At 40.4% G+C, this 13,908-nt stretch overlaps 1 protein-coding gene across 1 annotated transcript; it reads right to left on the bottom strand.

Moving 5' to 3' along the window:
- Nucleotides 1-6,309: 6,309 nt before the first annotated feature.
- On the bottom strand, nucleotides 6,310-13,791 carry LOC139396390 (CD209 antigen-like protein E). Its single transcript, XM_071143424.1, has 6 exons — nucleotides 13,620-13,791; nucleotides 11,062-11,145; nucleotides 10,706-10,978; nucleotides 7,394-7,533; nucleotides 7,208-7,317; nucleotides 6,310-6,442 (listed from the first exon to the last, which is right to left on the bottom strand). Exons 1-6 carry the CDS (start codon nucleotides 13,669-13,671, stop codon nucleotides 6,310-6,312), a joined length of 792 nt encoding a protein of 263 aa, XP_070999525.1. The 5' UTR covers nucleotides 13,672-13,791.
- Nucleotides 13,792-13,908: the final 117 nt, after the last annotated feature.

Here is a 13,908-nt window from a genome sequence, read left to right on the forward strand (position 1 = left end):
TTTATACTGTAGTGACCTTAACCCAACACCTAGCAACCTCATAACCTGGTCTATACTGAGTTTATACTATAGTGACCTTAACCCAACACCTAGCAACCTCATAACCTGGTCTATACTGAGTTTATACTGTAGTGACCTTAACCCAACACCTAGCAACCTCATAACCTGGTCTATACTGAGTTTATACTGTAGTGACCTTAACCCTACACCTAGTGTAGCAACCTCATAACCTGGTATATACTGAGTCTATACTGTAGTGACCTTAACCCTACACCTAGCAACCTCATAACCTGGTCTATACTGAGTTTATACTGTAGTGACCTTAACCCAACACCTAGCAACCTCATAACCTGGTCTATACTGAGTTTATACTGTAGTGACCTTAACCCTACACCTAGTGTAGCAACCTCATAACCTGGTCTATACTGAGTATATACTGTAGTGACCTTAACCCTACACCTAGCAATCTCATAACCTGGTCTATACTGAGTATATACTGTAGTGACCTTAACCCTACACCTAGCAACCTCATAACCTGGTCTATACTGAGTTTATACTGTAGTGACCTTAACCCAACACCTAGCAACCTCATAACCTGGTCTATACTGAGTTTATACTGTAGTGACCTTAACCCAACACCTAGCAACCTCATAACCTGGTCTATACTGAGTTTATACTGTAGTGACCTTAACCCAACACCTAGCAACCTCATAACCTGGTCTATACTGAGTGTATACTGTAGTAACCTTAACCCAACACCTAGCAACCTCATAACCTGGTCTATACTGAGTTTATACTGTAGTGACCTTAACCCAACACCTAGCAACCTCATAACCTGGTCTATACTGAGTTTATACTGTAGTGACCTTAACCCAACACCTAGCAACCTCATAACCTGGTCTATACTGAGTTTATACTATAGTGACCTTAACCCAACACCTAGCAACCTCATAACCTGGTCTATACTGAGTTTATACTATAGTGACCTTAACCCAACACCTAGCAACCTCATAACCTGGTCTATACTGAGTTTATACTGTAGTGACCTTAACCCAACACCTAGCAACCTCATAACCTGGTCTATACTGAGTTTATACTATAGTGACCTTAACCCAACACCTAGCAACCTCATAACCTGGTCTATACTGAGTTTATACTGTAGTGACCTTAACCCAACACCTAGCAACCTCATAACCTGGTCTATACTGAGTTTATACTGTAGTGACCTTAACCCTACACCTAGTGTAGCAACCTCATAACCTGGTATATACTGAGTCTATACTGTAGTGACCTTAACCCTACACCTAGCAACCTCATAACCTGGTCTATACTGAGTTTATACTGTAGTGACCTTAACCCAACACCTAGCAACCTCATAACCTGGTCTATACTGAGTTTATACTGTAGTGACCTTAACCCTACACCTAGTGTAGCAACCTCATAACCTGGTCTATACTGAGTTTATACTGTAGTGACCTTAACCCAACACCTAGCAACCTCATAACCTGGTCTATACTGAGTATATACTGTAGTGACCTTAACCCTACACCTAGCAACCTCATAACCTGGTCTATACTGAGTTTATACTGTAGTGACCTTAACCCAACACCTAGCAACCTCATAACCTGGTCTATACTGAGTTAATACTGTAGTGACCTTAACCCTACACCTAGCAACCTCATAACCTGGTCTATACTGAGTTTATACTGTAGTGACCTTAACCCAACACCTAGCAACCTCATAACCTGGTCTATACTGAGTTTATACTGTAGTGACCTTAACCCAACACCTAGCAACCTCATAACCTGGTCTATACTGAGTTTATACTGTAGTGACCTTAACCCAACACCTAGCAACCTCATAACCTGGTCTATACTGAGTTTATACTGTAGTGACCTTAACCCAACACCTAGCAACCTCATAACCTGGTCTATACTGAGTTTATACTGTAGTGACCTTAACCCAACACCTAGCAACCTCATAACCTGGTCTATACTGAGTTTATACTGTAGTGACCTTAACCCAACACCTAGCAACCTCATAACCTGGTCTATACTGAGTTTATACTGTAGTGACCTTAACCCAACACCTAGCAACCTCATAACCTGGTCTATACTGAGTTTATACTGTAGTGACCTTAACCCAACACCTAGCAACCTCATAACCTGGTCTATACTGAGTTTATACTGTAGTGACCTTAACCCAACACCTAGCAACCTCATAACCTGGTCTATACTGAGTTTATACTATAGTGACCTTAACCCAACACCTAGCAACCTCATAACCTGGTCTATACTGAGTTTATACTGTAGTGACCTTAACCCAACACCTAGCAACCTCATAACCTGGTCTATACTGAGTTTATACTGTAGTGACCTTAACCCAACACCTAGCAACCTCATAACCTGGTCTATACTGAGTTTATACTGTAGTGACCTTAACCCAACACCTAGCAACCTCATAACCTGGTCTATACTGAGTTTATACTATAGTGACCTTAACCAAACACCTAGCAACCACATAACCTGGTCTATACTGAGTTTATACTATAGTGACCTTAACCCAACACCTAGCAACCTCATAACCTGGTCTATACTGAGTTTATACTGTAGTGACCTTAACCCAACACCTAGCAACCTCATAACCTGGTCTATACTGAGTTTATACTATAGTGACCTTAACCCAACACCTAGCAACCTCATAACCTGGTCTATACTGAGTTTATACAATAGTGAGCTTAACCCAACACCTAGCAACCTCATAACCTGGTCTATACTGAGTTTATACTATAGTGACCTTAACCCAACACCTAGCAACCTCATAACCTGGTCTATACTGAGTTTATTCTGTAGTGACCTTAACCCAACACCTAGCAACCTCATAACCTGGTCTATACTGAGTTTATACTATAGTGACCTTAACCCAACACCTAGCAACCTCATAACCTGGTCTATACTGCGTTTATACTGTAGTGACCTTAACCCAACACCTAGCAACCTCATAACCTGGTCTATACTGAGTTTATACTGTAGTGACTTTAACCCAACACCTAGCAACCTCATAACCTGGTCTATACTGAGTTTATACTGTAGTGACCTTAACCCAACACCTAGCAACCTCATAACCTGGTCTATACTGAGTATATACTGTAGTGACCTTAACCCAACACCTAGCAACCTTGTCAAAGGTTTCATATCTCTTGGTGTAACTACTAAGGTGTTGGTTTGACAGTTGCTGGATGAGGGACTAGTCCCCACATTCACTACAATACATTACACAATGGTGTACATGTATTCTTCACCACTAATATAACACCTGCTAACTTCTATTACATATTACATTTCTGATATGCCAGTTTAATTACAAATAAAAACAAACTGCTTAAAACTTGAAATTGATATCCAACACAACTCCATAAGATGAGGTGTCCCATCAACCCACTATTTATACATTTACTTTTGATACTTAACTATAACTATATTTAACTATATTCAAAACCAAATACTTTTTTACTTTTACTCAAGTAGTATTTTACTGGATTACTTTTATTTGAGTCATTTTCTATTAAGGTATCTTTACTTTTACTCAAGTATGAAAATAGGGTACTTTTTACACCACTGGTCCGATCAACCCACTCCCAAACTCCCTCTGTATGGCTGAAGTCCAATCCAGACCTCCCTGCTCAAGCCATGGATAAATATACCTGTCATTTTGACACAAGGAAAATATAACACATCCAGGTAGACTCCGTGAAATGACGATGCCACGGGCCGCACCGGAGATATTGAGATTAACGAGATGCAACACTTCGCAGTCACACACAGTATCTGCGCATGTGCACAGGTTCGCATCACGCTGTTTAAAGTGTGGTATCCAGGGCACCAAAACAGCAGAGAAGAACGCTCTTAGTTGTTGTTGAAATTGACCCACTATGCGGTTTACTTTCTGCATCTACGTCATATTGCTGAGTCTACTTTTTTAGTTAACATTTCACAACAGAAATGCTTTCAAACCATTTTTCTGCATTTTGTAATTGTCATAAAAAATCAACATTTAGTATGAGACGCAGTGTAATAATGTTAGGAATGGAGGTAGATATGTGGATTATGCGACAAGTTGCGGGCCAATATCTCCCTTCTCCTGTAGTGTGCACGTGTTCACTTCCCTTCTTGGAAACCTAATTTGCGCACACTGCATATAGACTTTTCTATTGTGTTATTGACTGTATGTTTGTTTTACTCCATGTGTAACTCTGTGTTGTTGTTTGTGTCGCACTGCTTTGCTTTATCTTGGCCAGGTCGCAGTTGTAAATTTGAACTTGTTCTCAACTGGCCTACCTGGTTAAATAAAGGTGAAATAAAATGTCAAATTGGAAAGAAAATGCCAGGTATGGAAACTTGTTCCATGGCCTATGCCTAAACCAATCCAATGCTTTTAAACTTGTCGTGGGAAGAGAGATTGGGACAAATCAAGTCTATTTCCACGTCTCACATCCTACCACTAGGGGGCAGCAGTAGCCAGGGCCAAGTTCTTGTTGGACTGGGCCTTTAAGAAAGTGATTTCGCACCAGGTTTAGGGTCAATTCCATTTCAATACAGTGAATAAACTGAAATACATTTTCCTCAAAGCTTGTCTATGTAATGAGAATGTTGAAATTGGAAGTTGGAGTTGTCTATGAGAAACAATGTTAAATAGGAATTTCTGTTTATTTCTTGAATTGACTGAATGGATATGAAGCGAAGCCAGTTCATGAAAGAAACCTGAGTGTGGTGACATCATTTGATCGCATCAGCAGATATTGTGCCAATTGGATTCACACTGTACTTACATGTGGTCTATTCTACAGAACAGTTCTATATTATTAACTTAATATGACACTTCACTCAGGATCTGCTCCTTCAGGGTAGCTCACTGCCAACCTCCAAGACTATGCATTGTAATCTTTTCTAAGAAATGTTTAAACGTACATGTGGCGTTTCCTTTTTTAAATGGAATTGATCCCAACCCTGTTGCTCTCAGGCATGGATGATTGACAGGTAATTACTGATCAGAGAAGCTATATGAAAGTAGCCTCCCAACCCTGTTGCTCTCAGGCATGGATGATTGACAGGTAATTACAGATCAGAGAAGCTATATGAAAGTAGCCTCCCAACCCTGTTGCTCTCAGGCATGGATGATTGACAGGTAATTACTGATCAGAGAAGCTATATGAAAGTAGCCTCCCAACCCTGTTGCTCTCAGGCATGGATGATTGACAGGTAATTACTGATCAGAGAAGCTATATGAAAGTAGCCTCCCAACCAGGTTGGTTTGGATAGTCTTTTTGTTTTCCTTGTTGTGATTTTGTTGAGATCTTGGGATGGCCAACTGAAGAGCCTCAACGGGCCTCCATTGGGCCATGGTGAGTCGTGCGTAAACTGTCTCTCCCTGTATTCGGCCTAACTCTCTGGCTGTGAGAGAATCCCAAATGACACCCCATTCCCTTTATAGTGCACTACTCACCAAAAGGAATGCAATACAAAGGGGATAGGGTATCATTTGGGATTCTATCTCTCCCTCTGAAATATAATACAACCATTAAACAACTACATTCACTTGCTAAATAATATCTGCTTTTCAAAACAGTTGAATCTAATCACTACCTGTATTAAAGGTCACCAGGGGTCGTGACCTGTTTGTTGCAAAACCTTAGACACTGTTTTGATAACTGATGGTTATGATCCAACCCTTCATTCTGGTGTTGTCACCACAAACAGGAAGTGAACAAGATATGAGTTCAAATGTAAATAGTAACATTCACTCTGTCTTAAAAGGCACAATGTCTTATTGACACCAGTTTTTCTTTCTTCAAGTTTAGGAGTAGACCTTTAAAATGTACACTGTAAAATTCACTGTCCTAAAGAGGCAGGGAGATGTCTTGTCCTTCTAGATTACAGATGTTATGCCCCTATTTATTCACACTTTTTGACATACAGTATGAATACATGATTGTGTGTCAGCTTGTGCAGCAGACAGTAGTCAGTCATGTTGCTCCTGGTCACGTGATGCGGCAGCCCAACCTGCGACTTCAAAAATCAGTGTCAGCTCTCGGCCCAAGAGGATTACCTCCTTATCTAATGAAGAAGTTGGTTTCTCCTGTGGGAGACTCAGGTTCAGATCAGTGTCTTCTTGTGTGTGTGTGTCTGTCTGAATGTGAACATTTGTTTCTCTCCTACCTGAAGTTCAGAGTACCATTCTATCAAATCACACCAGTCTACAGAGCATCATTAACATACAGTAGAGAGTTCATTAAAAGTACCTATGAGAAGCCTATTTCTCACAGATCCATTCTTGTGAAAACGAACATCCCAAATCCCTCCATACTCCTTGGCCTGACGATATGTAATAGATTTCCCCACAGTTCTGGTACGTACCACCACCAGGCTCTCCACTCCACCAATACCTGCAGTAGAAACAACATAGTTAGATTGACCACTCTCTCAGAACCTAGAGTATGAACAACAGAGTTAGGCTGACCACTCTCTCAGAACCTAGAGTATGAACAACACAGAGTTAGATTGACCTCTCTCTCAGAACCTAGAGTATGAACAACACAGAGTTAGACTGACCTCTCTCTCAGAACCTAGAGTATGAACAACACAGAGTTAGACTGACCTCTCTCTCAGAACCTAGAGTATGAACAACACAGTTAGACTGACCTTTCTCTCAGAACCTAGAGTATGAACAACACAGAGTTAGGCTGACCACTCTCTCAGAACCTAGAGTATGAACAACACAGAGTTAGACTGACCACTCTCTCAGAAAGAGTATGAACAACACAGAGTTAGGCTGACCACTCTCTCAGAACCTAGAGTATGAACAACACAGAGTTGGACAGACCTCTCTCTCAGAAAGAGTATGAACAAAACAGATAATCCGTCCTACTCCTTCCACTGTGGTCAGTGTTATTAGAGCAGTAGTCTCTTACCTTGGGGAGGTCAGTGTTATTAGAGCAGTAGTCTCTTACCTTGGGGAGGTCAGTGTTATTAGATCAGTAGACTCTTACCTTGGGGTGGTCAGTGTTATTAGATCAGTAGTCTCTTACCTTGGGGTGATCAGTGTTATTATAGATCAGTAGTCTGTTACCTTGGGGTGGTCAGTGTTATTATAGATCAGTAGTATCTTACCTTGGGGTGATCAGTGTTATTATAGATCAGTAGTCTCTTACCTTGGGGTGGTCAGTGGGGTGCCGTCCACCCATTTCCAGGTCCCCTCAGTAACAGAGTCAGTCAGACCAATCCAGACATAACTGACTGATTTAAACCCATTGATGAATGTCTGTTGAGGAACAGAAAAAGCATTGTTACTAACACATGATGGACTAATAAATAGAGTATCTCTCTCTGTCTCTCACCTGTTCCTCTTCACTGTTAATGATCACCAGATCTGCTCCTCTCTCCAGACAGTCCTGTCTACTCTCCTCCCAGGATTTCCTCTCAGTAGAGAGGAAGTAACAGCTGCAGCCAAACCTTCTCCATCCTTCAGGACAGGACCCTAGAAGTTTCACATTAAACCTCTCACTAAAGGCTTCAGTCATACTAAAGTTATACTTAAATCTGAAGTGGTTCTCCAGCAAATTAGTAAAAATGTCTCACCCCATGTTCAAGAATGGCATTACATTACAACCTCTCACTTTTGGTTATTTTAAAATGAAATGATCTCCAAAATATCGCTATTTTTAAAACAAGCCATAAAAAGTTGGTTGCAATTTCAGTTTATTCCAAATATTATGGTTAAACTCAAATATACTAATTGATTTTTAAAAAACGTTATTTTTATTTTTTATATAAAGCGTTATAATCTTTCTACGTTATAGAAATAGGACTGGTAGAGTTGTTACACATGCAGCTAACAAAAATATATGGAAATGTCTGTTCTACTCTAAATGAAAACCAACGTTGGGGAAGAGATTTTCCATGTACCTATTCCATGGTACATGGTTTATGAACTGATACACAAAACGACCCTGGATTAAAAAAAGGTTAAAATTATTACACACCATTCTTGCAACCAATAGAAGATTATATACAGTGCTTTCAGAAAGTGTTAAATGTAAAAAATAAATCCCCCGTCATCAATCCACACACAATACCCCATAATGACAAAGCAAAAACAGTTTAAAAAAACATTTTTGCAAATGTATTAAAAATAAAAAACGGAATTATTACATTTACATAAGTATTAAGACAGTTTACTCAGTACTTTGCTGAAGCACATTCGGCAGTGATTACAGCCTTGAGGTCTTCCTGGGTATGACGCTACAAGCTTGGCACACCTGTATTTGGAGAGTTTCTTCCATTCTTCTCTGCAGATCCTCTCAAGCTCTGTCAGGTTGGATGGGGAGTGTCGCTGCAAAGCTATTGTCAGGTCTCTCCAGAGATGTTGGATCGGGTTTAAGTCCGTGCTCTGGCTGGGCCACTCAAGGACATTCAGAGACTTGTCCCGTAGCCACTCCTGCGTTTTCTAGGCTGTGTGCTTAGGGTCGTTGTCCTGTTGGAAGGTGAACCTTCGCCCCCAGTCTGAGGTCCTGAATAATACCATGCTATTGTTTAAAGAGAGTGAACAGTTATGAACTTAAATGTATTCATAAACCAATTAGGCACATTTGGGCAGTCTTGATACAACATTTTGAACAGAAATGCAATGGTTCATTGGATTAGTCTAAAACTTTGCACATATACTGCTGCCATCTAGTGGACACAATCTAAATTCCGTAGTCATATATTTGCCTTTCTTTGCATTATAAAAGATGGAAAAAACAAACATATTTTTTTAGTATTCTCTTTTACCAGATCTAATGTGTTATATTATCCTACATTAATTTCACATTTCCACAAACTTCAAAGTGTTTCCTTGCAAACGGTATCAAGAATATGCATATCCTTGTTCAGGTCCTGAGCTACAGGCAGTTAGATTTGGGAATGTCATTTTAGGCAAACATTTAACAAGAAAAAGGTCCGACACTTCAGAGGTTAAGTAAACAAGGTATCTGTTTTTTATTACATTTGCACACCCCCCAAAAAACTGTTTTGCTTTGTCATTGTGGGGTATTGTGTGTAGATTGATGAGGATAGCCATTCTAAAATCCAATTTAGAATAAGGCTGTAACTTAATAAAATGTGGAAAAAGTGAAGGGGTCTGAATACTTTCTGAATGCATTGTATATGGGGGGATACAACCATCCCAGCTCCACAGATTTAGCTGCTTAGAGAAAGAATCATTAGATCAATTCTTTTGGTACTGTCCATATGTAGCTTGTTTTTGGTCGCAGGTTCAGGAATGACTGAAGAATTGCAACATTTTCCCCGAGCTAACTCTGCAGATAGCACTGCTGGGTGATTTAAAAAGCCATAGTCAATCGATCAATATTATAATAATACTCCTAGCAAAACGTTTTTACTTTGTTACAATATGTGGAATCTGTGAGACTAGAAAGGTTCCAGCACAAGCTGGAAGTAGAAGCCTCAGTGTTGTTTTCAGTTGGTTTACAACAATTAGGGAACGGTAGGGTTAGTGGAATTAATAAGTAAAATATATATTTTTAAATATATATACTACCAGTCAAAAGTTTGGACACACCTACTCATTCAAGGGTTTTTCTTTAGTTTGACTATTTTCTACATTGTAGAATAACAGTGAAGACATCAAAACTATGAAATAACACATGCTATTGAACAAATCAAAATATATTTTATATTTGAGATTCTTTCAAGTAATGATGGAATGTGGTTTCTCTTTGCTTATTTGAGCTGTTCTTGCCATAATGTGGACTTGGTATTTTACCAAATAGGGCTATCTCCTGTATACCACCCCTACCTTGTCACAACACAACTGATTGGCTCAAACACATTAAGGAAAGAAATTCCACAAATTCACTTTTAACAAGGCACACCTGTTAACTGAAATGCATTCCAGGTGACTACCTCATGAAGCTGGTTGAGAGAATGCCAAGTGTGCAAAGCTGTCATCAAGACAAAGGGTTGCTATTTGAAGAATCTCAAATATAAAATATATTTAGATTTGTTTAACACTTTTTTGGTTACTACATGATTCCATATGTGTTATTTCATAGTTTTGATGTCTTCACTATTATTCTACGATGTAGAAAATAGTACAAATAAAGAAAAACCCTTTACAGAAAATATATAAATGGGGGATTGGAAATGGTGCAGACAATTACATGTTTTTATATATAATTATTTAACTAGGCAAGTCAGTTAAGAACAAATTCTTATTTTCAATGTCGGCCTAGGAACGGTGGTTTAACTGCCTTGTTCAGGGGCAGAACGACAGATTTCTACCTTGCTAGCTTGGGGATTCGATCTTCCAACCTTTCGGTTACTGGCCCAACACCCTAACCACTAGGCTACCCTGCTGCTCCACATTGAAGGAAGCCACAATCTGCAACATTAAAGATGACCTACCCCCTAAAAAAATAATACAATCTGAGTTCTAGGTAGTTCTGATGACCTCTGATCTCCTGTGGCGTGTGTTGAGCGCAAAGGCAGAACACAGCTCCAGTCAATTTAATTTGTTTCTGGTCCTAATGGTCATGGATAGCATTGACAATACTTCTTGAATATGCTTGTGTGTGAGATAACAGGTCAACTACAGAAACTGTGGATCAGGAAGCAAATAAAAAGGTGGGCCCTTTGTACACATTTACCTTTGTTCTCCCAGTTCAGTCTTTCTATCTCCTTCTGTAGCTGGTCACGCTCCATAGTTGTAGTGTTCAGACTCTTCTTCAACTTGTCTATTTCAGTGGTTCTGGTATTTAGACTACTCTGTTGCTGGTCTCTCTCTTTAGTCAGGGTGTTGTAACTGATCTGTAGCTGGTCTCTCTCTTTAGTCGGGGTGTTGTAACTGGTCTGTAGCTGGTCTCTCTCTGTGGTCCTGGTATTTAGACTATTCTGTAGCTGGTCTCGCGCTGAAGTTGCATCTGTAAAATGGAAAAGTCAATCAAAATGTGTAACTGTCACAACATTGACAAAAATGTTTTAGTAAAAAACAATGTTCACTTACAGGAATCCCACAGGCCTATGATCACAGCCAGTAGAACAAACACTGCAGCAACTGTGGAGGGTCTCTTCCACCACTGAAAATGTTCTGAATAACAAGTTATTAAAGTCAGATCTTTGGTAATGTGGTAATGTGGTAATGTGTTTTATTGTATCATTGTTTTATTTGAGCTGGATTCTGCAGGAACAGGACCAGCACCTCAGTTTTGGACTGATGGATTCCACAACCTATTTGGTCGGATCCGCTACCTCTCGTGGCATAGAAAATAATTGTTACTGTTTGCAATGAAAGAATTTGAATTAAAGAGCTCAAAGTTAATTTGAGTTTCCTCCCCGTTAATTCTCCTGCCCCCTAAAATAAATGCACTGTAAAAACGTAGATTTCTATCCCGGGACTGATTTTCTGAGAATACTAAACTTTTCACAACTTTATTACTCATTACGCTGTTATTTCTAACCTGAAATGGATGACAATACCTTCAAATTAAACCTGACGATTTGCACTTTAACCCCATAGTCATGATTTAAAATCCAAACTTTTGGAGTATTGAGCCATAAGAAGAAAACATGCTTCACTGTCCCAATAACTACGGAGGGCCTGTAGGTAGGGGTAAGGTAGAGGCTGCTAGTCTCAATATTAACAGAGGGTACTGTAGGTAGGGTAGAGGCAGGTAGTCTCAATATTAACAGAGGGTACTGTAGGTAGGGTAGAGGCAGGTAGTCTCAATATTAACAGAGGGTACTGTAGGTAGTGGTAAGGTAGAGGCTGCTAGTCTCAATATTAACAGAGGATACTGTAGGTAGGGGTAAGGTAGAGACAGGTAGTCTCAATATTAAGAGGGTACTGTAGGTAGGGGTAAGGTAGAGACAGGTAGGCTCAATATTAACAGAGGATACTGTAGGTAGGGGTAAGGTAGAGACAGGTAGTCTCAATATTAACAGAGGGCCTGTAGGTAGGGGTAAGGTAGAGACAGGTAGCCTCAATATTAACAGAGGGTACTGTAGGTAGGGGTAAGGTAGAGGCAGGTAGTCTCAATATTAACAGAGGGCACTGTAGGTAGGGGTAAGGTAGAGACAGGTAGCCTCTAGGTTAGAGTGTTGGGCCAGTATGTAGTGGTAAGGTAGACTCAATATTAACAGAGTGCCTGTAGGTAGGGGTAAGGTAGAGGCTGCTAGTCTCAATATTAAGAGGACACTGTAGGTAGGGGTAAGGTAGAGGCTGCTAGTCTCAATATTGACAGAGGGCACTGTAGGTAAGGTAGAGACAGGTAGACTCAATATTAACAGAGGGTACTGTAGGTAGGGGTAAGGTAGAGGCAGGTAGCCTCAATATTAACAGAGGGTACTGTAGGTAGGGTAGAGGCAGGTAGTCTCAATATTAACAGAGGGTACTGTAGGTAGGGTAGAGGCAGGTAGCCTCAATATTAACAGAGGATACTGTAGGTAGGGTAGAGACAGGTAGTCTCAATATTAACAGAGAGTACTGTAGGTAGGGTAGAGGCAGGTAGCCTCAATATTAACAGAGGATACTGTAGGTAGGGTAGAGGCAGGTAGTCTCAATATTAACAGAGGGTACTGTAGGTAGGTGTAAGGTAGAGGCAGGAAGCCTCAATATTAACAGAGGGTACTGTAGGTAGGTGTAAGGTAGAGGCAGGTAGCCTCAATATTAACAGAGGGTACTGTATGTAGTGGTAAGGTAGACTCAATATTAACAGAGGGTACTGTAGGTAGGGGTACGGTAGAGGCTGATATCCTCTGTTAATATTGAGGCTACCAGCCTCTACCTTACCCCTACCTACAGTATCCTCTGTTAATATTGAGGCTACTGTAGGTAGGGGTAAGGTAGAGGCTGGTAGGCTCAATATTAACAGAGGGTACTGTATGTAGTGGTAAGGTAGAGGCAGGTAAACTCAATATTAACGGGCACTGTAGGTAGGGGTAAGGTAGAGGCAGGTAGCCTTGAGATTACAGTGTTGGGCCAGTAACCAAACGGTTGCTGGTTTAAATACCGGAGCAGACAAGGTGAAAAATCTGTTGTTGTGCCCTTCAACAAGGCACTTCATCCTAATTGCTCCGGGAGCGCTGTACGTTGGAGACATTGTGATCATTGTCACGAAGTCCCACTGGCATTAGAAATGTAATTCCCTCGACCTCATGGCACCTGAGCTCAATTTCGAGTCTCATAGCAAAGGATCTGAATACTTATGTAAATAAGGTATCTTTTTTATATATTTGCAACAATTTCTAAACCTGTTTTCACTTCGTCATTATTGGGTATTGTGTGTAGATTGACGAGGAAAAAACATTTGTTCCATTTTAGAATAAGGTTGTAACAGAACAAAATGTGGGAAAAGTCAAGGTGTCTGAATATTTTCTGAATTCATTATAAATCCTCTCCACAATAACAAGAGTTTTACACTGTAGTGCTGATAAAGTTAAAGCAATCAGAGGCAGATCAACTCCTTGACATAATGACTCACAGGAACAGAAACAAGCATGAACATCACAACACATTCATTACATTAACACCAGGCACAATACTTAAGTATGGTACTTCCTTACTTGTGGTGAAGGTTGTGGACACCAGTTGACTTTGCTTTCCATTTTCCAGCATAGTGCAAACAGTGACAGAGTACTGAGTAGCAGGTTCCAGGTCAGAGAGAGTGATGACGTGTGATGACGTGTGAAGACGTGGTAGTGATGTGTGGTTCTGTCCCTGGACAGTGGTAGGAGATCTGGTAATGATGTTGGGTTTGGTCCAATCCTGGTGGCTGGTTCCAGCTAACAGCAGCTGATGTGGTGTCTACTCAGTCAACAGTCAGCTGGTCTGGAGCAGAGGGTACTAAGGGAA

This window comes from Oncorhynchus clarkii, unplaced genomic scaffold (assembly GCF_045791955.1).
Source record: "Oncorhynchus clarkii lewisi isolate Uvic-CL-2024 unplaced genomic scaffold, UVic_Ocla_1.0 unplaced_contig_13758_pilon_pilon, whole genome shotgun sequence".
Taxonomy (NCBI): domain Eukaryota; kingdom Metazoa; phylum Chordata; class Actinopteri; order Salmoniformes; family Salmonidae; genus Oncorhynchus; species Oncorhynchus clarkii.

Coding starts and splice junctions, on each gene's coding strand:
- LOC139396390 (XM_071143424.1), bottom strand. CDS start 13,671: ATGCTGGAAAATGGAAAGCAAAGTCAACTGGTGTCCACAACCTTCACC. Junction 11,146..13,619: donor GTCCACAACCTTCACCACAA/GTAAGGAAGTAC, acceptor CTTGTTATTCAG/AACATTTTCAGTGGTGGAAG. Junction 7,318..7,393: donor TTAACAGTGAAGAGGAACAG/GTGAGAGACAGA, acceptor GTTCCTCAACAG/ACATTCATCAATGGGTTTAA.